The sequence below is a fragment of the Anomaloglossus baeobatrachus genome, chromosome 4 (genome assembly GCF_048569485.1).
Source record: "Anomaloglossus baeobatrachus isolate aAnoBae1 chromosome 4, aAnoBae1.hap1, whole genome shotgun sequence".
Lineage (NCBI taxonomy): Eukaryota > Metazoa > Chordata > Amphibia > Anura > Aromobatidae > Anomaloglossus > Anomaloglossus baeobatrachus.
Genome location: NC_134356.1, coordinates 604,891,626 through 604,918,054, shown reverse-complemented (window position 1 = coordinate 604,918,054; position 26,429 = coordinate 604,891,626). Strand labels below are relative to the sequence as shown.

The 26,429-nt window shown below is 47.4% G+C and overlaps 1 protein-coding gene across 4 annotated transcripts in view; it reads right to left on the bottom strand.

The window, feature by feature from the left end:
* Nucleotides 1–26,196, bottom strand: part of LRRTM4 (leucine rich repeat transmembrane neuronal 4) — a 1,009,447-nt gene extending 983,251 nt beyond the window's left edge. For 2 of the 4 annotated variants that reach the window (XM_075346180.1, XM_075346182.1), the window contains exons 1-2: nt 25,563–26,196; nt 22,353–23,899 (exon numbers count right to left, since the gene is read on the bottom strand). In XM_075346180.1, coding sequence (XP_075202295.1) covers nt 22,353–23,899; nt 25,563–25,566 — 1,551 coding nt within the window. In that variant the 5' untranslated portion in view covers nt 25,567–26,196. The remainder of the gene's footprint in view (nt 1–22,352; nt 23,900–25,562) is intronic. The other 2 variants (XM_075346181.1, XM_075346183.1) reach the window with 2 other exon arrangements.
* Between the last annotated feature and the right edge of the window lie 233 nt (nt 26,197–26,429).

Genomic DNA, 26,429 nt, shown 5'->3' with positions numbered 1-26,429 from the left:
TGTGCCAAATACAGGTGAATGGATGTCCGGTTACAGGCTTGTTGGATTCCGGAAGCTTAGTGACCCTTGTGCGATCAACCTTGAGGGCTAAAGTAAAGGCCACAGGACGTACCGTGGGGGTGGTTTGCATACATGGGGACCGCCGAGACTATTCCACGGGGATTGTCACCATCACAGCACCTTGCGGTCAGGTGCAACATGAGGTGGCACTTATTAACACTCTTCCCTATGACGTGATCCTAGGAAGGGATCTGCCCTATTTTTGGACTTTATGGAAGGGACCTCCTAAGTCCCCTCAGATATTGGTCAGTCCGGGACCTGAGCCCTACAATCCTGAATCCGGGACGCCTGCCGTAGGGGTCCCCATGATAGGGACAGAATGTGAAACCGATAGGTCGCCCCTAGAGGTATTGGCAGGAGAGGCTGAGACGGTCGGGCCCATCCCGGAGTTGGAGGCGTCCCCGGATACGTTTGGGACAGCCCAACTCCAGGACCCTTCATTAATACATGCCCGGAGTCGGGTGACAGTAGTTGACGGGGTGGCACAGCTGCCCGGTGCCCAGGTAAGGTACCCCCATTTCGCTCTTAAGCAGGATTTACTCTACCGGGTAGATGAAATACGGGGCGTGGGGGTAGAGCAGTTGGTGGTGCCCCAGCCGTATCACCGGCGGGTCCTCGACTTGGCTCATAAACACCTGATGAGTGGCCACCTAGGGGTCAAGAAAACGCAGGAGCGAATATTACAAAGGTTCTATTGGCCCGGGGTCTTTGGGGAGGTAAAACGGTTCTGCGAAACCTGCCCGGAGTGTCAGCTTACCGCACCTCTGACCCACTTTCGCAGTCCGTTGGTACCGTTACCCATTATAGAAGTCCCTTTGGAACGGATAGGGATGGATCTGGTGGGGCCCATCGTAAAGTCTGCTCGAGGGCACCAACACATCCTAGTGATCGTTGACTATGCCACCCGGTATCCAGAGGCGATACCTCTCAGACATACTGCGGCGAAGCTTATAGCTCGGGAGTTGTTTGCTGTGTTCTGCCAGGTGGGGTTGCCCAAGGAGATCCTTACGGATCAGGGGACCCCATTCATGTCTAAAGTAACCAAAAGCTATGTCGGCTACTCCAGATCAAGCAGTTGCGTACGTCTGTGTATCATCCTCAGACGGATGGGTTAGTAGAACGATTCAATAAAACCCTGAAAACCATGCTCAAAAGGGTGATCTCCAAAAACGGGAAAGACTGGGATATGATGCTTCCCTATTTGATGTTTGCCATACGAGAGGTGCCACAGGCATCCACGGGGTTTTCGCCTTTTGAATTGATATACGGGCGACATCCCCGGGGATTGTTGGACCTGGCAAAGGAAACATGGGAGCAAGAGCCCACCCCCCATAAAAGTGTGATTGAACACATTTTAGGAATGCAGAACCGCTTAAGCGCGGTCATGCCAATTGTGAAGGAGCATTTACAGGAGGCTCAGGCCGCGCAAAGCGGCCGCTACAATAGACACGCCACCGTGCGGACCTTTAAACCCGGGGATCGGGTGTTGGTTTTAATCCCCACGGCGGAGAGTAAATTCCTGGCTCAGTGGCAAGGCCCCTACGAGATAAAGGAAAGAGTCGGGGTGGTCAACTATAAAGTATTGCAGCCCGGTAGGCGGAAACCCGAACAAATATACCATATCAACCTATTAAAACCTTGGCAGGAACGGGAAAGCCTGATGGTTGTTTTCTCCCCATCTCCCTCCTCTTCGGGTCGTTCACATCCGGCTCCAACGACCTCCGGAGAGGACGAACCGGAAGTAAGGATTGGAGAAGCCCTTACCAAGACACAGAGGCGAGAGGCCAGACGGCTGGTTCAGCAGAACCCCGATGTCTTCTCCGAGCTGCCTGGTAGGACCAGTCTGATACGACATGACATTGTCACCGAGCCTCACCTGAAGGTACGCCTGAAGTCATACCGGGTGCCGGAGGCTCGAAGACAAGACATATCAGAGGAAGTGAAGACAATGCTACGCCTGGGGGTCATCGAAAAATCCCGGAGTGAATGGGCTAGTCCCATTGTCCTAATACCAAAACTCGATGGCTCCTTAAGGTTCTGCAATGACTTTAGGAGATTGAACGAAATATCCAAGTTCGATCTCTACCCCATGCCCCGGGTGGATGAGCTGATTGATAGGCTGGGACAGGCGCGATATTTCACCACGCTCGACCTGACCAAGGGGTACTGGCAGGTGCCACTGACGGAGTCCGCCAAGGAGAAAACCGCTTTTGTTACGCCGGAGGGTCTCTTCCACTATGTTGTCTTGCCTTTTGGGTTACATGGCGCTCCGGCCACGTTCCAGGGGTTGATGGACTTGGTGCTGGAACCCCACCAGGCGTATGCATCAGCGTACCTTGATGACATCATTATTTACAGCTCTGAGTGGCAGACCCACTTGGAACAGGTACAAGCGGTGGTGAACGCGCTCCGAACAGCCGGATTGACAGCCAATCCCAAGAAATGTGTGTTGGGACTCACGGAAGCCCGCTACTTGGGCTACGTAATAGGCCAAGGAGTGATTAAGCCTCAAATTAACAAAGTTGAGGCGATCCAGAAGTGGCCTAGACCCCTGACCACAAAGCAGGTTAGGGCCTTCCTGGGTATCGTGAGGTATTACAGGAGGTTTGTAAAAGATTTTGCGGGACTATCAGCCCCCTTGACGGACCTTCTCAAAGGCAAGAAGTCCGTCATGGTGCGCTGGACTCCGCAGGCCGAGGACTCCTTCCGGGCCTTGAAGGGGGTCCTGTGCGGACAGCCCGTTCTTGTCAACCCTGATTTCCGGAAGGAGTTCATAGTACAGACTGACGCCTCGGAGGTCGGCCTGGGTGCAGTGCTGTCTCAGGTAGTTCAGGGGGAGGAACACCCCGTCACCTTCTTAAGTAGGAAGCTCCCCCCCCCGAGCGGAATTATAGCGTAGTGGAGAAGGAGTGCCTGGCGATCAAGTGGGCCTTGGAGTCCCTACGCTATTACCTGCTGGGACGGCAGTTTCGCTTGGTGATGGATCACTCTCCGCTGGTCTGGATGAGGTCCGCCAAGGAACGGAATGCCCGGGTTACCCGGTGGTTCCTTTCTCTGCAGAACTTCCGGTTTCAGGTTGCACAGCGGGCCGGTAGGTTGCAGGGCAACGCCGATGCCTTGTCCCGCGGCCCGTGTTTGATGGCGGGAGTTCAACCCCACACGCTTGAACTGAGGGGGGGGTATGTGAGACTGTGACCGGGGTTGTCTATGACGGCCGGTATGTCTCGCCCCGGTTGTGCTCACTCCATGATAGAAAGTAACTCCACTCCAGGGTTAATGCTGTTTCCCTACAGGCTGAAGGAAGGGTTAAAAGGAAACAGGAACAAGGGCGGGTGTGCCGGGTGTGAGGGAGTGAACACAACTCCCTGAGTTCTCTGCCGGAGAGGCACATGTGTACTGTTGTGGACTTTTGTTTTGATATTAAACCGTGTGCTGTGACCCTTGGTGCCTGGATCCCGTGTCTTCTGCTACGCAGCCGACCACGCTACCTCACAATATATATATATATATATATATATATATATATACACACACACAGTATATACACAGGATGTCCCAGAATTACAGCTCTATGGAGAATACAAGCATACAAGAGACCTGACAGCTCCTCTTTAACGTAAATCTGTGGTTTTTCAATATACCGTCATGAGATCTCCCTCTGGATCCCATGATATCGTGTTGTCATATGTTTCACTCCCAGGTTTCCTCAGATCAGATTGTGCATTGAATTTAATATAAAACCTACTATACAGAAAAAAAAGACCAAACCCTATGCACAGCTATGTTTTCATGTTTGACCTTAAACTAATTCACGGGCAAAGACCAAACCCTATGCACAGCTATGTTTCCAGGACCTTAAATCAATTCACGGGCAAATGTTCTGAGTTTGAAAACAAAAATTGACTTTTTAATTACCGTAAGTTAACTCATCTAATGTGCCATAAAAAACTAATTTCCTCCCTTTTTACAAATAAGAATGTACTAAGGAGCTGCCAGTAGATGGAATTACTCTGTAAGAAAGTCTCCTGTTCCCATGATCCAGATGTTTATCCCCTGTTTGTGTGATGTCCTGTGTGGCGCCCCTGAGGCTTCCGTCGCCACAGAGACATTGCACCTCAGCCAGAGGTGTGATGTCCCATCCTAGGTAAGGACAAGGTAAATACCGGTTCACAGGCAAATTCACACTACACCTATTGTCAGGCATATATTGGGACCGGAGATAGTGGTGTGACGCCCTGGGCAAGCCAGGGGTCACAGCTCATAACACCACCACACCCTACACTCCAGTTAGGAACACCTAGGCTACCAAAATCCTTGTTGCCTTCCTCCAGGGGCTGATGTTCACACCAGGGGGTGGGCCAGGCGGTTGGCTCCGCCCACCGAGGAGTTCACAGCCCTGGAGGCGGGAAGAACCAGGCAGTTAAGCTAGGGAAGTGAAGGAGTAAACAGTAAGAGTAGGGACAGTGCAAAAGGACAGTTAAGAAAGCCTGAAGTTGGTCCGGGTGTGTGCCCCGGACAGTGACAGCAAGGTCAGCAGACGGCGGTGAGAGTCTGCAGGGGGACTGCTCGGAGGTTGCTGGAAAGACGGCGGACGGATGGTGACCCGGCGGTCTGGAGCAGTATACGAAGAACAGTCAGCACCAGGGCATGTGCCTTTCGGATCCCGGAAAGGCTAGGAGTCGCCATAATTTGCCAAATCCGTCAGTGAAGGGGACGTCTGTCTCCTAACAACCAAGTCCCGATTGAAGGCAACAGTCCAACCGTAACAGAGAGACACCGCCACCACCAGGGCACCAGTTTCTCAGGGCCAGCGACTGCGGGCAAAGTAGGGCTCCCCTGGCCCATATCCAAGGCGGGGAGTGGGTTACCGGTGGGAACCCATCGCAACCATCATCATCTTAGGTGCAGGAAAAAGGGACCGTCACCGTCACCTACTGGGGAAAGCAAGTGCAGCCGTCCGTGGGAACCGTCTTTCCAGCCATGTGTTTTACCGAGAACTGTGTCATCGTCTCAGGCTGAGTGAGTACCACAGTGCCGCAAGGCACAGAGCTGCCCCCGCGTCCCTGCACCCTACCAAGCCCTGCATCACCCACCTCATCATTGGGCCCCGGGACAACCAACCCCCTACCCACGGAGGGGAGGATTAACATCTGGCTGCTCCATACCACCACTCCCGGGATTCCCATACAGAGCAGCGGTGGTGTCAACAAAGATTCACCACAACCATGGGTGGCGTCACGGACAATAAACAATCCCAAATACCAATCCCCTTTCATTCACGGGTGAGGAGCTCCGCTCGAGTCCCCGGGATCCGGCCCATCGCTCGAGCCACCGAGCAGCAGCAGCAGGCCGCAGTGCCAGCCGGACCCGAGCAGTGGGAGAGCGCGGCGTCCCCTCCTCCGCCCGCGACAGTGGCAGCTGCCCCCGTGCTGTAGTCAGGGGGGCCGTAAGACCCATCTCTTCTCCCATAGGGTGGGGCCTAGCAACAAGGAAAGTGTGAGGAGCCAACTGAAAGTAAGAGTAGAAACAGGAAGTTCAAGTTCAGACAGAGTGTGAGAGGGAGAAGGAGAGGGAGGTAGTTACCTCAAGAGAGTGAAGACAAAGTGACTGAGAGAGAAATTTCCTGGTGGAGATCCTGGGCCCCAGCTAGGCCCAGGTGACACCACAGATAGAGAAGAAAGGATTCCAGGGCCACGGAAGGGCTTATTAGCTCATGGCCTGTTCCACAAAGAAGATTGGGTGGAGGGATCTTGCTGTATTCGGGGACAGTCCCCAGACAGAGGGAAGAAAGACATTTCCTCATAAAGTGACACCGAGGCCCAGGGTGACTGCAAGCGCCCAGGGCCACAACCTGCCGTAGATCCCCTGGGAAGAGGGCAAAATTTCCAGTCAAGCAAGCCCTCTTCACCAGATTCTATGGTAGAGGCCAAGACAAGTTCATCTATCAAAGTCAAGGCTGTGAAGTCAGTCGAGGAAGGAGACATAAAAGTGGTGCACCGGTATTAACCCTAAGAATTACCTGGGATCGGCGGAGGTCCCTGACAGGGGATCCCAGCATACCATTGGGCAACTGGCTTGTCGACACCTGGACTCAGAAACAGTGAGTAAAAGACCTTGAAACTGCAACTCTGGTGTCGCCTCCCTTTTGTTCTACACTGCACCACTACTGCATAGACTTTCATAAGCACCAACGGTCGCCCCGGGGTACCGCTCCACCTGTGGGGAGCAGAACCATCCCAGCTGCCATTACATCAGCCCCGGAGGCCCTATCCAGCAGCGGCAGCTCCATAGCCGCAATCCACAGGTGGCATCACGAATCTTCCATAAACTTAATTATAATCACCATCCCCAGCAGTCGTCATATTAGTTGACCCCGCCAGGGTCACGGAGCCGGGCCCTGCCACCGTTGACTACCCCCGGACTAGTCCGGCCTGGTACCGGGTGTCCCAGAGCGAGTCACCTGCACTTGGATTAAAGGGGTTGTCCACTACTAGGCAGCCTCTTCTGATTCTATTTGTTTCCTCTAGTTAAAATAAAGGACTCATTGTCAGGCTACCACGAGGGGGAGCTGGAGCCCTGCAGGAAAAGACACTACACAGAGCTGAATCAGCATGGAGGTGGACACACAGTGTGTGCTGGAGCACTGCCCTGCAGAGTCAGCCAGAATACAGAGGCCACGAGGCGTGCGGGGGATGGTCAGGCAGGCCAGGTCATACACAGTATGGTGAGAAAGAAGACTGGAGGAATGCGCAAAAGGGAGGTCGAGGTTAGGCCGAGGTCAGTACCAGAGGAAGTAACCGAGTGGGGAGGTAGGAGAAGGGGGAACAACTGGGGCAATTGTGGGAAAGAAGGAGGTGGGACGGAACACAGACAGAGCAGAGGGGAAGGGCAGATCAGGACACTTACATGGGCCAGCAATCACAGGCAAAGCAGTGCTAAGCTTATAGCCAGTTCTGGTGCACCAGAGATGACAGAAATTAAAGCATCCAAGCTCCGGAAGTGAGTCCCAAGAGAAGGCTTTGCCCACTAGCCATGTGGACGGGGAGGTGGAACCATGACACTCACCTTTGTTCTGGTGTTGTTCCACCACTGTCGGTAATCGCAGTTTGGGGCTCATGTAACCTTGTGACATCACGAGAGCTCCAAGTTTAATCACCGCTGCCTTCTCTCGCTATACCTTAGGTCAAATGAGCAATGCAATCAACAGAAAGCGAGGGACAGCTGGTTCATTTGGTCTGAAGGCGCGGAGAGAGAAGTCACCAGTGATTGGATTCGGGACTTCCGTGAAGTTAGAATGTCATGTGAGCCCCAATGTTCGATTACCAACAGGGCAGGAATTTTTCCAGAACAGGAGGTGAGTACAGGGTCTTTTGCTTTTACTGGGGAAAACAAGTGGAATCAGAAGTGGACAACCCCTTTAAGTATTTATGTCAGGGTTGACAGGTTATCCAAAAATCATGAACAGACGATATTTTTCATGGACACATTAGAAAGCCATAATCAATTATTAAGATTTTAAGTGATACATGTCTGTAGCCCTTTATGAAACAAAGATGTTAGCTGTAGTCACTGTGAACTGTAAAATGGTGGTAATTACAATTATAATAATCTGTACAAGTTTCTTAGGAATTTCTGGACAGCTCACAACCTAGATTTTTATGTACCCTTTTTTCTGAGTTACAGGACCTTACACAAGCCTCCACTGCTCCCCAGATCCCCCTGATGCCTGGCCCAGTGGATGACTGTTTCTCATGCTGAGATGCGGATTGTGCAATGCCCAATGGCCATCAAAACAGTCCCTCAGCAGCAGATCTGTGTTGTATGTGAAGACAGAATCTTAGCATTACCTTACACCATGTCTATAAGAAGGGAGTGAAAAATTGAGAACTGTTATTTTGTCACATGGCATCCTATGTACGGTATATCCTGGCTGGCAGCATCAATACAAAGGTGCAGCACAGCACTCAGCAAGACAATGAAAATGAGAATTAACTGCTATACTTCTATTCTATGCTGAGAACTCTTTGAACGTATTCAGACACCAAAGCGTATTCTTCTGTGTTTTTCATTTGCTTGATAAACCCTTGGGGGTTTTTTTTCCCCAAGGATTTCCCAAGCAAATGAAAAACACAGAAGAATATGTTTTGGTGTCTGAATACTTTACTCAGCCGAAGTCACACTAGCGAGAGACTCTCGCAAGTCTCACCTCGGCATCACCCGACACGGCTGCACACTCTCCTCACAGGAGCTGGTCGGCTGCATGTATTTCTATGCAGCTGAGACGATCATGTCCTGAGAGCATCACGCCGTGCCGAGTGATGCCGATGTGAGACTCGCGAGAGTCTCTCGCCAGTGTGACTCCGGCCTGACTGTACTTTTTCTATAGCTCACAAATCGTCCAAATGATAAATCTATCACATACAAATGAAATAAATTCTATTATTTCCAGGTTCAATTTCTTCTAGAAGCCCTGATCTTACTCATGTCTTGTCTTACAATCAGAAGTAAGGCTGGTACTGTTATACCTTGGAGCGGTGGTCCTTAACCTTTTGTATCACTGGAACCACATTCAGCTCTGAGAGATGGTCTTAGTGGCCTCTACCCCACAGTTTTACACCCAGTATATGGCATGAAGAAAGCCAACGCTTTCCCACAAAGAGCACACCAAGACCATATTCCCCTTCCCTTTCTAGATAGTATATTCAGGAGAGATTACTTTCACTGCCCTTAAATGAAGCATACTTATCTCCTACATTTCCTACAGCTCCTCTAGCTGGCAGTATCATCCTCTACCTTACTATATTTATTCCCCCCCCAGTATGAGTCTCCAGATCTCCTCTTCTGTGGACTACTTAGAAAAGTCACCATCTGGAGACCTGCTCTTCATAGCTGTTTGTAAGACCTGGTGCTAATGAATCAAATTGGTAGACATCTACAAGCCATACATCATAGGCTCCTCAACCACATGTGGCTTCCGAGCCACAGTTTTAGAAACCCTACCTTAGAGCCTTCTTGTCAGCCTTTTATACTGGCTTTGTGGGCATATGGGCTGGATACTAAAATCATACAAATATCCTCATTAATTGGCTTAGTTTAAGGCCCCGTCACATGCTACAATATATCTAACGATATGTCGTTCATTTTCATAATGTCATTCCTCCTTGTGCGCGCCGGTTGTTCGTCGTTCCTGAGGCAGCACACATCGCTACGTGTGACACCCCGGGAATGACTAACACAGCTTACCTGCGTCCCGCCGGCAATGCAGAAGGAAGGAGGTGGGCGGGATGTTATGTCCCGCTCATCTCCGCCCCTCCGCTTCTATTGGGCGGCCGCTGTGTGACGTCGCTGTGACGCTGAACGTCCCTCCCCCTTCAGGAAGAGGATGTTCGCCACCCACAGTGACGTCGTTAGGCAGGTAAGTACGTGTGACAGGGGTTGACGACATTGTGCACCACGGGCAACGAATTGCCCGTGACGCACAAACGACGGGGGAGGGTGCGATCGCTCATGCGATCACACGATATATCGTCTCGTGTAACGCCGCCTTTAGGCGGGCTTTGCACGTTGCGACATCAGAAGCTGATGCTGCGATGTCGCACGCGATAGTCCCTGCCCCCGTCGCAGGTACGATATCTTGTGATAGCTGGCGTAGCGGAAATTATCGCTACACCAGCTTCACATGCACTCACCTGCCCTGCGACCGTCGCTCTGGCCGGCGACCTGCCCCCTTAGGAAGTGCGGTGTCACAGCGACGTCACATGGCAGGCGGCCAATAGCGGCGGAGGGGCGGAGATGAGCAGGATGTAAACATCCCGCCCACCTCCTTCCTTCCGCATAGCCGCCGGCAGCAGGTAAGGTGAAGTTCCGCGCTCTTGCGGCGTTATACACAGCGATGTGTGCAGCCGCAGGAGCGAGGAAATACATCGTACCTGTCGCTGCAGCATAATTATGAAAAAGTCGGAGCCTGCAACGATGATACGATAACAACGCTTTTGCGCTCATTAATCGTATCATCTAGCATTTACACACTACGATCTCGAAAGTGATGCCGGAAGTGCATCACTTTCGATTTGACCCCACCGACATCGCATGTGCGATGTTGCAACGTGCAAAGCCGCCCTTAGGGGCACTTTGCACGCTGCGACATCACAGGCCGATGCTGCGATGCCGAGCCCGATAGTCCCCGCCCCCGTCGCAGCTGCGATATCCTTGTGATAGCTGCCGTAGTGAACATTATCGCTACAGCAGCTTCACATGGACTCACCTGTCCTGCGACCGTCGCTCTGGCCGGCGACCAGCCTCCTTATTAAGGGGGCGGGTCGTATGGCGTCACTGCGACGTCACACGGCAGGCGGCCAATAGGAGCGGAGGGGCGGAGATGAGTGGGATGTAAACATCCCGCCCACCTCCTTCCTTCCGCATATCCTACGGAAGCCACAGTGATGCCGGTAGGAGATGTTCCTCGCTCCTGCGGCTTCACACACAGCGATATGTGCTGCCGCAGGAACGAGGAACAACATCGGACCGTCGCGTCAGCGTAATAATGGATTACGCCGATGCTGCACCGATGATACGATTACGACGCTTTTGCGCTCGTTAATCGTATCATCGAGCCTTTACACACTACGATGTCGCATGCGATGCCGGAAGTACGTCATTTTCAATTTGACCCCACCGACATCGCACCTGCGATGTCGTAGTGTGCAAAGCCCGCCTAAGAGTTATATTAAGCAATGTCAAGTCGATGTCTTTGAGATATTCCATCTCATTACTTGGTTTAGTAGGTTTGAGTCTTCTAGTTTTGCAATAGTAACCAGAGGATTATTTCTGTGGATTCTCAGTGTTGTTACATCAATTTATTGTTTAGATAATGGGATTATTCAAATCTATTTTTTATTTCTGATTTTACCACAATTGAAATTATTCATACTGGACAGAAAGATGTTCTGTAATCTAGCAATCTAGTTAATGGATGAAAGTCTAGTAGGCTGTGGCTGAGTGCCAAAAGGAAATGCAAATGACAGATGTACTGTAAGTGACAATGCACCAATACTCCACCCTCCGACGTGTCAGACGCTGGTCCTCCACTGATACCAAAACAAAAGGGGCTGCCGTGAGTTTTGAAGCATCTAAATATCCCCCATTCCCAAGATAATTCTTGTTCGACCTTTCCATTATCTTAAGTGATTGTGTCTGCACTTTCCTGAAGGTCTCAGAAGAGCTCCTCTGGTGATGTATAGATAGATGGTCACTTCTGTAGAGAACCCAGCAGGTGTCCTACCTCAGGGACTTCTAACAAGACCAATCTCTTGACATGTCAAGAACTTTTACCCGTTTCATATCAACCGTAAAACTATATGTGAAATATAAGATGACAAGTTTCAGTTTGTAATTTGTGAAACTACATACAAAAAGTTTTAATCTTTGCTCCAAACTTCAACTTCACAATAAAGGGTATTTCGTCTACAGTACAGGTCATCAATATCAGAGCAGTGGTGGTCCTACATCTGATACCCCAATGGACAATTTATCTGCAGCACTAGATGTAATAAGGTTACAGAATGGACGACCATCGCTTCATCACGTTGTTTAGTGGCTGCTCCCGGGAACTGCTGATATGTGGGAGTCAAATGAATAGGAGCTGAGCTACACAAGCCAGGAGTGGCCACCAAATTGTGTGGCAGAGTATGTGTACTATTCAATAAACTGTTTATATCCATCTGCTGATGAAGCCGGTAACCGCTGATGTGTGGAGGTGCCATGTGTCGGACCCCCATCGATCTGACATGACATCAATTCCCTTTTTTACGGATAGGCAATCATTGTCATAGTAGTGGACAACCCCTTTAAACTTAGGACAACATGTAGTTTACTACCCCAAAGCCAAATAATGTATTTTGATCATTCCGAATGGATCTTTATGAGTCTGGGCAGTGACAGGCACATTACTATCAACAGCTAAAGGAATGACATGGCTTTACCAAAGACTGGCACCAAGAAAAGGACCAAGTGATAGTAATATAAGAACCACCGGCACTTGGCTGCTGAACTATGTAACTCTTGGACATAACTATTAGGGATTATCGAATACCTCAAATATTCGGCTTCGCGGATATTTGCCAAATAAATCTCCGCTATTCGACTATTCGAGAATATTCGATGTGCAGTGTAAGTCTATGGGAAACCCCGAATAACAACTATTCTGAACTATTTGGGCTTCCCATAGACTTATATTGCACATCGAATATTCGCATAGTGGCGACCTATTCGTAAAATATTTGCGAAGCAGAATATTTGAGGTATTCGATCATCCCTAATAACTATCGATAGCTAGAGGAATGCCATGGCTTTACCAAAGACCAGCACTAAGATTAGAACCAAGTGATACTAATAAGAGAACCACCAGCACTTGGCATCTGTATCATGTAACTATTGGTTATAGCTATAGATAGGTAGAGGAATGCCATGGCTTTACCAAAGATGGGCACCAAGAAAAGAACCGGGTGATAGTATTATAAGAACCACCAGTACTTGGCTCCTGTATCATGTAACTCTGGAATATAACTATCGATAGCTAGAGGACCAAAGACCGACACCAAGAAAATAACCAAGTGATACTAATATAAGAACCACTGGCACTTGGCTTCTGAATTATGTACCTCTGGGTCATAACTATTGATAGCTAGTGGAATGCCATGGCTTTACCAAAAACCGGCACCAAGAAAAGAACCCAGTGATAGTAATATAAGAACCACCAGCACTTGGCTCATAAAGCCCGCTTTACACGCTACAATATAATCTTACGATGTGTCTGCGGGGTCACGTCGTAAATGACGCCCATCCGGCATCATAAGGTACATTGTAGTGTGTGACAGGTACGTGTGATTGCGATTGAACATTAAAACGTTCATCGCATACACGTTGTTGAATCCTGACAAATTGCACGTCGGGTTGTTCAATGTTCTCAAGGCAGCACACATCGCAGTGTGTGACACCCCGGGAACATTGAACAGATCTTACCTGCCTCCCGCGGCTCCAGCCGGCAATGCGAAAGGAAAGAGGTGGGCGGGATGCTTACGTCCAGCTCATCTCCGCCCCTCCGCTTCTGTTGGCCGGCTGCCGCATGGCATCGATGTGACGCCGAACGTCCCTCCCACTCAAGGAAGTGGACGTTCGCCGCCCACATCGAGGTCGTATGGACGGTTAGTATGTGTGACGGGGGTTAATCGTTTGTGCCGCACGTTCAACAAATTGAATGTGCCACACATACGATGGGGGCGGGTACGATCGCATACGCTATCGTATGCAAAATTGCAACGTGTAAAGCAGGCTTGAGTCATTCAAGTCAGGGACATAACTATCAATAGCTAGAGGAATGACATGGCTTTACCATAGACTGGCACCAAGAAAGAACCAAGTGACAGTAATATATGAACCACCAGCACTTGGCTTCTGAATTATGTAACTCATGGACATACCTATCGATAAATAGAGGAATGCCATGACTTTACCAAAGACCGGCACCAGGAAAACAACCAAGTGATACTAATATAAGAACCACTAGCACTTCATGTAACTCTGAGACATAACTATTGACAGCTAGAGGAATGCCATGGATTTACCAAAGGCTGCCACCAAGAAAATAACCAAGTGATAGTGATATAAGAACCACCGGCACTTGGCTCCTGTATCATGTAACTCTGGGACATAACTATCGATAGCTAGAGGAAGGCTATGCCTTTACCAAAGACTGGCACCGAGAAAAGAACCAAGTGATACTAATATAAGAACCACTAGCACTTCATGTAACTCTGGGACATAACTATCGACAGCTAAAGGAATGCCATGGCTTTACCAAAGGCTGCCACCAAGAAAATAACCAAGTGATAGTAATATAAGAACCACCGGCACTTGGCTCCTGTATCATGTAACTCTGGGACATAACTATCGATAGCTAGCGGAAGGCTATGCCTTTACCAAAGACTGGCACCAAGAAAAGAACCAAGTGATACTAATATAAGAACCACTGGCACTTGGCTTCTAAATTATGTACCTCTGGGTCATAACTATTGATAGCTAGTGGAATGCCATGGCTTTACCAAAAACCGGCACCAAGAAAAGAACCCACTGATAGTAATATAAGAATCACCAGCACTTGGCTCATGAGTCATGCAAGTCTGGGACATAACTATCAATAGCTAGAGGACTGCCATGGCTTTACCAAAGACTAGCACCAAGAAAGAACCAAGTGACAGTAATATATGAACCACCAGCACTTGGCTTCTGAATTATGTAACTCATGGACATAACTATCGATAAATAGAGGATGACTTTACTAAAGACCGGCACCAAGAAAAGAACCAAGTGATACTAATATAAGAACCACTAGCACTTCATGTAACTCTGGGACATAACTATCGACAGTTAGAGGAATGCCATGGCTTTACCAAAGGCTGCCACCAAGAAAATACCCAAGTGATAGTAATATAAGAACCACCGGCACTTGGCTCTTGTATCATGTAACTCTGGGACATAACTATCGATAGCTAGAGCAATGCCATGACTTTACCAAAGACCGGCACCAAGAAAAGAACCAAGTGATACTAATATAAGTACCATTGGCATTTGACTTTTGAATTATATACCTCTGGGTCATAACTATCGATAGCTAGAGAAATGCCATGGCTTTACCTAAGACCAGCACTAAAGAAAAGAACCAGGTGATACTAATATAAAAACCACCGCCACTTGGCTCTGATATCATTTAACTCAGGGACATAACTATCGATAACTAGAGCAATGCCATGACTTTACCAAAGACCGGCACCAAGAAAAGAACCAGGTGATAGTAATATAAGAACCACTAGCACATCATGTAACTCAGGGACATAACTATCGATAGCTAGAGGAATGCCATGACTTTAACAAAGATCGCCACCAAGAAAATAACCAAGTGATACTAATATAAGAACCACCGGCACTTGGCTCCGGTATCATGTTATACCCAACACATCTGGACTGTCCATCAACACAGTTATAGAACAGCACTAATATTCCATCTTGGATCTTCTGCATTAGTAAATATGTATTATATACATACATTTATCTTTAATCCTTCATTATGAGATTCGATGTCCTCTTGACAAAAGTAATACAGAACATATTAAGGAGAACAATACGCTGCGGTACAGGGAGCCGAGTATTGACCACACCAGAACAATATGATAGCGCTTCTGCCAAATCAGAGAGCGATCAATGCCGTCAGTACGTTATGTTTCTACAAACCATTCATGACTATCGATTTTTTTCTAAATAATTTCTACATTTCTATCATATCAGTAAAGGGTCTATAGATTCCAATCTCATTCTTTATTTTCTTTTTGGATGTGTGCAACTATTCTCTTTTATCAGCAAATTTAATATCTAGGAAAGCTTGTAGCATCCCTTACAGACAGAGAATCTGTTGGAAACATCATCATGAGTATGTAGATATCTAAGGCAGCAATATTTGTATTTAAGGGATTGTCCGCCTTTAGTAATTATGTATTTGGGGCTAAAACCATGTTGCCATTATGATTAGTTAAACATTGTGCACCATTTGGTTTGTACAGGATCTATGTTTCCCTGCACATTTAATTTTGATGTGATCTGTGGTCATAGATATAATGAGTCAGAAAAAGCCACATGAAACAGTTACAAACTGTCCTGTCACATCCGCAGCACTAGCTCGCTGACAGATTCCTAGTTTACTCATTCTGCAGCCAGCAATAGACAGCACAACATAGTACAACCTTTTTTATGAAAACTAATGGCAAAAATAATTTTTAGCTCCAAATACACACATTTAAGTAAAATAAATACCAAAAAGAGGCCACACCTTAAAAGAGAATCTATCAGTAGGTTTTAGCTATGTAATCTGAGAGCAGCATGATGTAGAGACTGGGACCCTGAATCCAGTCATATGTCTCTTACTAGGTTTACTATTGTGATTTGTTGTTTCAGCAAAATCAGTGTTTTATCAGCAGCAGATTATTAGGACTAGATGTCTCGTGTCTCCTAGTCAACTACTCTGTACACGAGACAGGATTGGAGCACACTTGGGGAGGACTGGAGCACACTAGGGGAGGACTAGAGCACACTAGGGGAGGACTGGAGCACACTAGGGGAGGACTAGAGCACACTAGGGGAGGACTGGAGCACACTAGGGGAGGACAGGAGCACTCTAAGGGAGGACTGGAGGACATAAGGGGAGGACTGGAGCACAGTAGGGCAGGACTGGAGCACACTAGGGGAGGACTGGAGCACTCTAAGGGAGGACTGGAGCACACTAGGGGAGGACTGGAACATACTAGGGCAGGACTGGAGCACACTAGGGCAGGACTGGAGCACACTAGAGGAGGACTGGAGCACACAAGGGGAGGACTGAAGCACACTAGGGCAGGACTGGAGCACACTAGAGGAGGACTGGAGCACACGAGGAGAGGACTGAAGCACACTAGGGCAGGACTGGAGCACACTAGGCCAGGACTGGAGCACACTAGGGCAGGACTAGAGCACACTAGTGCAGGACTGGAGCACACTAGGGCAGGACTGGAGCACACTAGGGGAGGACTGGAGCACACTTGTGGAGGACTGGAGCACACTAGGGGAGGACTGGAGCACACTAGGGCAGGACTGGAGCACACTAGGGGAGGACTGGAGCACACTAGGGGAGGACTGGAGCACACTAGAAGAGGACTGGAGCACTCTAAGGGAGGACTGGAGAACACTAGGGGAGGACTGGAGCACACTAGAAGAGGACTGGAGCACACTAGGGGAGGACTGGAGCACACTAGGGGAGGACTGGAGCACACTAGGGGAGGACTGGAGCACACAAGGGGAGGACTGAAGCACACTAGAAGAGGACTGGAGCATACTAGAGGAGGACTGGAGCACACAAGGGGAGGACTAAAGCACACTAGAAGAGGCCTGGAGCACACTAGAAGAGGACTGGAGCACACTAGGGGAGGACTGGAGCACACTTGGGGAGGACTGGAGCACACTAGAAGAGGACTGGAGCACACTAGGGGAGGACTGGAGCACACTTGGGGAGGACTAGAGCACACTAGAAGAGGACTGGAGCACACTAGAGGAGGACTGGAGCACACAAGGGGAGGACTGAAGCACATTAAGGGAGGACTGGAGCACAGTAGAGGAGGACTGGAGCACACAAGGGGAGGACTGAAGCACATTAAGGGAGGACTGGAGCACACTAGGGGAGGACTGGAGCACACTAGAGGAGGACTGGAGCACACAAAGGGAGGACTGAAGCACACTAGAAGAGGACTGGAGCACACTAGGGGAGGACTGGAGCACACCAGGGGAGGACTGGAGCACACTTGGGGAGGACAGAAGCACAGTTGGGGAGGACTGGAGCACACTTGGGGAGGACTAAAGCACACTTGGGGAGGACTGGAGCACACTTGGGGAGGACTGGAGCACACTTAGGGAGGACTGGAGCACACTTGGGGAGGACTGGAGCACACAAGGGGAGGACTGGAGCACACTTGGGGAGGACGGCAGCACACTTGAGGAGGACTGGAGCACACTAGGAAAGGACTGGAGCACACTAGGGGAGGACTAGAGCACACTAGGGGAGGACTGGAGCACACAAGGGGAGGACTGAAGCACACTAGAAGAGGACTAGAGCACACTAGAAGAGGACTGGAGCACACTTGGAGAGGACTGGAGCACACTTGGGGAGGACTGGAGCACAGTTGGGGAGGACTGGAGCACACTTGGGGAGGACTGGAGCACACTAGGGCAGGACTGGAGCACACTAGGGGAGGACTGGAGCACACTTGGGGAGGACTGGAGCACACTTGGGGAGGACTGGAGCACACTAGGGGAGGACTGGAGCACACTTGGGGAGGACGGCAGCACACTTGAGGAGGACTGGAGCACACTAGGAAAGGACTGGAGCACACTAGGGGAGGACTGGAGCACACTAGGGGAGGACTGGAGCACACAAGGGGAGGACTGAAGCACACTAGAAGAGGACTGGAGCACACTAGAAGAGGACTGGAGCACACTTGGAGAGGACTGGAGCACACTTGGGGAGGACTGGAGCACACTTGGGGAGGACTGGAGCACACTTGGGGAGGACTGGAGCACACTAGGGGAGGACTGGAGCACACTTGGGGAGGACGGCAGCACACTTGAGGAGGACTGGAGCACACTAGGAAAGGACTGGAGCACACTAGGCGAGGACTGGAGCACACTAGGGGAGGACTGGAGCACACAAGGGGAGGACTGAAGCACACTAGAAGAGGACTGGAGCACACTAGAAGAGGACTGGAGCACACTTGGAGAGGACTGGAGCACACTTGGGGAGGACTGGAGCACACTTGGGGAGGACTGGAGCACACTTGGGGAGGACTGGAGCACACTAGGGGAGGACTGGAGCACACTTGGGGAGGACGGCAGCACACTTGAGGAGGACTGGAGCACACTAGGAAAGGACTGGAGCACACTAGGCGAGGACTGGAGCACACTAGGGGAGGACTGGAGCACACAAGGGGAGGACTGAAGCACACTAGAAGAGGACTGGAGCACACTAGAAGAGGACTGGAGCACACTTGGAGAGGACTGGAGCACACTTGGGGAGGACTGGAGCACACTTGGGGAGGACTGGAGCACACTTGGGGAGGACTGGAGCACACTAGGGGAGGACTGGAGCACACTAGCACAAATATTTTAAAATAATGAATCAACTGCAAACTTCTGGATTCCACAAATCATACCCATAATGGCGTATAGAAAAAAACCCCCAAAAAAGTACAAAATAGATCTCAAAATAGGCATTTTGGTACAAAACAAAAATGATCCTTAATTGAAAACTTTTTACTTGATTTCTTTCTATGTAACCTGACTTTCTACTCTAATTGTTTCACTGATTCTGGAACAGCTTTTCTTTTTCTCCTGCGCCCGTCTGTTCCAAGTTTATAGTAAAGTTTATAATTTTAATAAAGGAGCAAATCTTCCCTTCAACCAACTGAACGTCCAGCTCAGAAGATCTGTCATGCAGGACATTCAATGGCTGGTGATGCCATTCATCCAAATATTGCAGTGATTACCACCACAGTCACAAGTATTATCATACACAACGCGTTTTGAGTTTTACAATTAATCCTTCAACTGGTATAGTAATCAAAAAAAGACACAAAGCAATATAAACCTTAGAGGAGTAAAAATGAACATCTGCAAAGAAATCCCGTGTTACACGCCCTGTTGGGTGAAGGGAATATTTCCATCTTCATTACTGGGGGCAGAACTATGGGATGGAAAACTGTACTGGGATCAGTGGAGCGGGGGCAACTGGAGGGGGCGCCCAGTATAAATAATAGAAAAAATAAGTCAAGTTTAAAGTTTTCTTTTCTTTAGGAGAGAAAAAAAAATAGACAAAAAAATTGGAAAATATACACTAATGAAAGCAGGTCCTTAGAGTATGAATGATCGTCATGGAAAAATGAGTAATTGTACGTGTACATATATATCCAGCTATAGATACAGCTGTTATGGGATAATAAAAAGACAGATTTTCTAAGATTAACCTGTAGAGTGCCGCTTCTATCTATCCTTCTATCTATCTATCTATCTATCTATCTATCTATCTATCTAATCTATCTACTGTATCTATCTATATACTGTGTAATTATATGCCACAAATGGTAAGGTGATATCAGCAACCACTTCCATTTTATCAGGGTGTGTCCATACTTATGGCCCATCCTGTATATATATATATATATATATATATATATATATATATATATATATATATATATATATATATATATTCACTGTATATATACTCATTTCATCACTTTACACAAACACACATGCATGTATATATATACTGTACATATAGACAGATAGATAGAGGGATATTCTATATCTATCGCCATCTCTCTCTCTCTCTCTCTCTCTCTCTATATATATATATATATATATATATATATATATATTCATTGCTGGGTATAATAGAAATTGCTCATGATGATATTACAATGGATTTATTATCTTTGTACATTGCTGTATAGCATTAAAGGGAATCTGTCAGCAGGTTTTTGCTACCTCATCTGAGAGAAGCATGATGCAGATAAAGAGCTCCTGAATCCAATGATGTATCACTTAGATTACTGGGTACAGCTTTTTTAGTACAATCTGAATTTTTAGATTTACCCATGTAGCAAGGTCCACAAAGCTGCGCCCACCCCAACCAGGCTCTCTGTAGTACATATATTGTACATTGACAGTGAGGTGTCAATCACAGGAGAGGGCGTGCCGGACTGACATGTGCGTAACATTGTAGTCCAAGCAATGATAAATCCTGCTGTTTAAATAAACATAGCAAATAAACAACAGATCAGACAGTAACAAGACAGCCATTCCTGAATTCTCTGTGTTAACCCTTGCAGCATGCTCTCTTCAGCTTACATAGCAAAAACCTACTGACAGATTCCCTTAAAGGCTGTCCTCCTACCTCTATTACTGACGCTTTGTGATCACTCAGGTATGGTATACAGCGATAACATGCAGTGCCTAATGACAAACTCGGCTCGGCTCATCTGTATGTGCACACACAAGCATGTGGCTTGCTGTTAGGCTCTCGTGGAGCCATTATTGTGCTTCCAGCCGATGGCTAGCTCAGTCATCCCTGTGCGTCTGCTCCGTGCCCCATGATTGCATCTCATTCCAAATCCTTAACCACCAGCAATAATTGTCAAAGGAAGACAAAACACGGAATTGTTTGATCAGGTTTTTTTTTTTTTCAAAAAAGAGATGACTTCTATCACATGAATCAAGTTCAACGTGTGTCATTTGACATATTGTACATCAGACGGGCGTATTCAGCACTGCCAATATCGGAACAGCGGCCAAGCGGATAACACGGTGGAAGGGCAACATAGGGTTGATCAGTTGGCAGAATGTGGGATCCCGGTCTCCCTGCTGACCAACAGGGGGCGTTCATTGAATTCTCCGTCATAGGCTGCCTACATAACGCCAAGTGAATGCCCAGCTTTGTGCCCGATCATCCCTTCTACACATTCAACAGTTCCACCATAGAAGGTCTTTCTCGAATCAGACAAGAAATCCCCTCCTTTTGCATTGAAAGTGTTATCGTTATTAAAATACATATTTTTTAATAAAAAGTAACAGATCATTTTTTTTCCATATCCAAGTCACCCCCATCAAGACAATAAAGTAATAAAGAAAAAAACATACAAACAATAAAAAAAACACACAGAATGTACCAAGCTGTCGTTAACCCCTTCAAGCACTGAAAGGGTTACACCAGCTCAGCCTCCCTGAGCAATCAGGCGTGGAATACTGAAAGGATTTGTATGGAACCTCTGCAGCCAGATGAATATCCGCGGACTTAGTCGTCTCCAATCACCGATTGGAAAAGATTTGTTTATTAATTTGATAAGAAGCAGCAAAAACCAGAGTTCAATATATGGTTTATAGTGATAATTGGTCCTCATATAAAAAGGATGGGTGACTGTCAATCGTTTCGGAAGTAAGGCAGTCTTATCTTTCCGTAAGGCAAATCATATGTAATGTATCAAAATGTTAAGAAAAGCAAACAAGATCTTTCGCTCTTTCGTCCGTGAGACAAGAAAACAAATTGGGTGGTTACTGTATCTTTGGCTTTAGCTCCTCTTGAGTTCCAGATCACATATTGTTTGTATTGTTGTAATTGTTTGCATTTTTTATATTTTTAATTTTATAATTCCATTTTTTTTTTTTTAAATTATCGGTTAAATCCTTTCATTAGTCCATCAAAACAGAGCGATAATGGCCAACAAATCACACACCGGGCACAGCATGCCCTTTTCATTACGGCATCTCTAGGGTTTTGTCCCTATCTGCCCCACTTGGCAAGCAACTCTCTCTCCTGCCATCCGAAAAAGGCTTATTCATATCTCATCCTTGAACGGACTTCCTTCACGTTTCCCAGCTCCCGGGGGAAAAAAAAATAAAAAATAAATGAAAAAATAAAAAATAAAGCAACCTTTTTCCTGCTCCATTCACTTAAACCAACCTTACACCAAAGTGGATTCAAAAAAACCCACCAATGATAACAATAAAATGTATCAAAAAATACTCAGAAGTTTTTGTTTTTTTTAACTATCAAGCCTGGTAACTCATCTTAGAGATTTGGGGACATCTCAAATGTCACAGATTTTTTACCTCGGCTTTTAACAGCAGCAAAAAAAATGTTTAGTATCATTTCAAGGTTTTCATACCTCACATTCCCGGGAGCCAGAGATTGTATATGTACAGGGTCCTGATCCATTAACCAATACATCCATGGGTTCTGTGTTGGAAGGTTTGTAGTCCACGTAGTACTCCTGCAACGGAGAGTTTATTTGTCTTTCCGACTCTCTGGCCTTTTTCCGCCTTCTCTTCATCATGGAGCTTTGCTGCAGTTGCTTCATGCTGGCTGGATATCTTTTCCATGATACATAGATGACTAATAAGATCATGGCCACGGACAGGAAAAGTGCCACGCTCCCGGCTATGATCTTATGGAAGGAAACATGCTCGTATTCTTGCTCCGCCATGGGTGTCTGAAGACCAGGAGAAGGGCTTGGTGTGAATGAAGTTGGAGGTACACTCACCAACTTGAACACTGTAGGTTTGGGTACAAATTGTGGTTTTGGGGGCGCTTTGGTTGTCTGATAAGCTCTTTCGGTCACCAGCGCAGGGGTTTCATTGCAGATATTGTATGTTTCCACGGCATCAATAACCTTCTCACCTTGGATGTGTTTAGGGCCAGCACAAATCATGGTGCTCTCTTTGTTCCCCTTAAAGTTTTTAAGCCAAAAGACCAGAGGACATATGGTTTTGCTACATTCCCACATGTTTCCAGACAGGGTTATAGAGGTCAGCGAAATCCAAGCATTTATTGTTTCCTGGGTGACATTGGTGAGCTTGTTGGAATCCAGATTGAGTTTTTGTAGATTAGGGAGACATTGGAAGGTGCCAGGCTCAATGTTCTGTATGTCATTTCCTGACAGGTCAAGGTTGTGCAGGGCACTCCAAGTCCAAGTTAATCCTTGGCTAATGGACTTGATCCTATTCCACTGCAGAAATAGAGAATGCAAGTTGGATAGTCGAGGAAAGTGAGCAAAGTTCACCTTAGAGAACTGATTATGCTCCAGGTGGAGCTCCTTCAGCTTCAGGAGGCCAGCGAAGGCATTGCGAGACAAACTCCTGAGCCGGTTGTATCCAACATCCAAAAATTCCATGTTGCGGCAGTCCTGAAATACCCTAACTGGCACAGTTTTCAGAGAGTTGGAACGCAGATGCAAACTCAAAAGCTTACGAAGACCCTTGAACTGCTCAGATTGCAGCATCTGAAGCTTGTTATAGGATAGATCCAAATTTCTAAGATTAGGGACTGGATGAAACGTGGCATTGGCCAGATTGGTAATTTTGTTGGAACTCAATATAAGCTCTTTCAGCCTCCTGATACCCTGGAAGGCATCCTCATCCACCGAGCTGATATAATTGTGATCAAGGTAAAGCCAGACCAGCTGGTTAAGGCCAGAGAACTGGTTCGACTTCAACTTTTGGATGGAGTTGTATCGTAAAGACAATCCCTGTGAGCCACCTGAAATATTCTGAGGGATGTCTCTGAAGGCATGGGACTCACAGTACACAATCTTCCCATCACACCGGCAGTTCTTTGGACAAGCTTTCTGTGCCCCCACAACAATTACTATGAGTAGAACAGGCAGCAGGACCAGTGATAAACTCATGCCTTTCAGTTGATTCATCGGTTGCAACCCTGCAAAAATATAAAGATACAAGGGGTTGAAATCACGTAAAGGAGAAGGAAAGTAACAAAACCCCCCTGCAGATATCGTAAATCCAGCCACATCACCCAATAAGTCCTCAGAGCTTCCGAATGAGAAAATCAGAAGGCTCCATGTCATGCAACCTATTAGGAGTCTATTTAGACTGCATCATCTTTATTCCTAAAAACATAGATTACCACACCCCAGAGATTGCATTCCAGAATTAGAAAGAATTAGTTCTTAATTATACAGTTTCGGAAGAAGAGATGCCAAACCCATCCCATGACATGGCATGCCTTCCAGTCATCGGTGCATGGACTTATCAAGCCACGCAACTGCTCATGTCAATCCTCATCAACGCATACATGTATGTTGTGGTTTTGCCAATCTATAATATGTTTATTCAACTAACCCCTGGTAGAAAAGATGAGTTCAATGAGTGGTTTGTCTCGCACTGCAAGAGGAGGGTAGACAATAAGGAGAGAGGGGATAGGGTTAAGACTGAATGAATTGTCCTTTTTTTCCTGAATGCAACTCCTAGTGGCTGGAATTTAATTAAAGTGATGCAGTGTTTGCATATCGTTGCTTCTAATAAGCGATCTATGGGGGGGGGGGGGGGCGCTGGTTAAATCGGGCTTTAACCCTTACAATATATAGATATCTATCCACTTTAATGGTATTTATTCTGCCCCCGTTTTTCCACAATTTAACCCCCCTTTCCGTTGCTTTTAAGAGCGAGGATCACATCTGACCTTGTTAATTTTGCTGGTCACAAGTGGAACAGGATCAGAAATTAGTCACAAGTGGAAGGGGATCAGAAATGTGATGAGACAAGCTTGTGGATGGGTATACGAGATTGCGGAGAGGAGAGAAGGGTTGCAGACTAAGAGATTTGGGATGTGGAGAGGTTTCATTTTTTCGGGGGGTGGGGTGGAGGTTCGGATATAATGCAGTCTGGGCTTACAGTTTTAATCTCATTTAGGGTATTTTTTTTAGAGAGGCCATAGTGGGAATGGAATAGGTTAAAATGTTAAAAACCCCAGCTGGCGTTTCCCTCTCGTCTGCTACTAAGGAGCATTCTCTATGCAATGAATGCATCAGATTCAGGAGCTGGGGATGAATCCTTTGGCTCTGAGAACATGGCATATCCTCTCCGACTGTCATACCCTATAGTCATAGCCTTGGGTCTGTCTATAAGGCTGCGCATGGAAGGAGAACCATGCCACACCAACCTCCACCAACTTCCACAATAAGCCTTTGTTTAAGGGGATCAAGTTGGAACAATAGTCAATGAGACGAGATGAATATTTAGGTGGAGTGTTCAACATAGGTGGCCAAAATGGAGTGGTCAAAACAGGTGGTCATTAAATATGAGCAGATATTGATGTACCTACAGCTACCTACAGGTGTATCTGCCTGGAAATGTAGGTATAAATGTATCTGATGATGTATGTGTCCATGTATGTCTATGTCTGCAGGAATGTATGGCTCGCTCGCCTGTCTCCAGGTATTGCATTGGTGCATGCATTGGACCGAGCATCACCTTGTGGGTCTTATTGCTGGAGTCATGCTAATTCCAGCCTTTAAATCCAGACTTCTTGCAGACATACATGACTGGTCCTTGCAAGACATCAAGCCAGAAACTTCACTTACCCATCCTCTGTCTCCCAACGATTCCTTCGTCCTTTTTTCTTAGGGATTGTCGTCTCTGGGAAATGTTTCCCTTTTTTTTTCCGCCTGTTAATTATGAAGCAGCAGTTCCTTCATGGTCCATACAGGTCTCTGTGTCAAACCATCCTGTTGCCAGACTCAACCGCCCCCCCTCCCTTCTGTATATGTATATAGGGGTATATTTTGATGACAAAGTTTATCTCCTTGCTTTCTTCATAGGCTTGGGATTTGGAGGAACCGGTGACTCCGTAGCTCAAATGGAAGAAGAAATCCTGCTATATGGATCCGACATGAAGTGGAGGACACAGCCTTCAAGGGAAGAAGGTAGATAACTTCTGTGCAAAATCTTTGCAATACCTAACCAGCCTTGCCCACCACCGCCTGCCATCCTTAGATGTCCTTCCTTGGTGCCATCTCCTCCTTGGTGCTGTCAGGTGCCATCAAGCCTGCATTGGGGATGTCTAGGTGCCCAAGTTTCGACCAAGTGTCGCCTTTCTATATAGCTGTGAAGGTTTCCACTGCTATGTAGCTGTGTTGGAAAGCAGCTGGGATTCAGGAGGTTTTTTTTTTTTTCCCAGAGACTGCTGATGCTCAGAAGCTTTGCTTTTCCTGCCTGAGTTTCAGCTATAGAGTGACCCCTGCTGGAGGAATTAGAGGAGACAGCGAAAAGCCGGGGCCGTCATTGCAATGCAGTGCAGGCTCCTACTCCTTCACCAAATACAATTAACTCCCTCGCCTCTGAGAGCCATTTGTGCATTTGATGAATGGATTATACGTCATAGGTTCTGACCGAATTCAACCACGGCCCTCGTCGATGGGAATGTGCCTTATCTTGTTAAAAATCCGTAT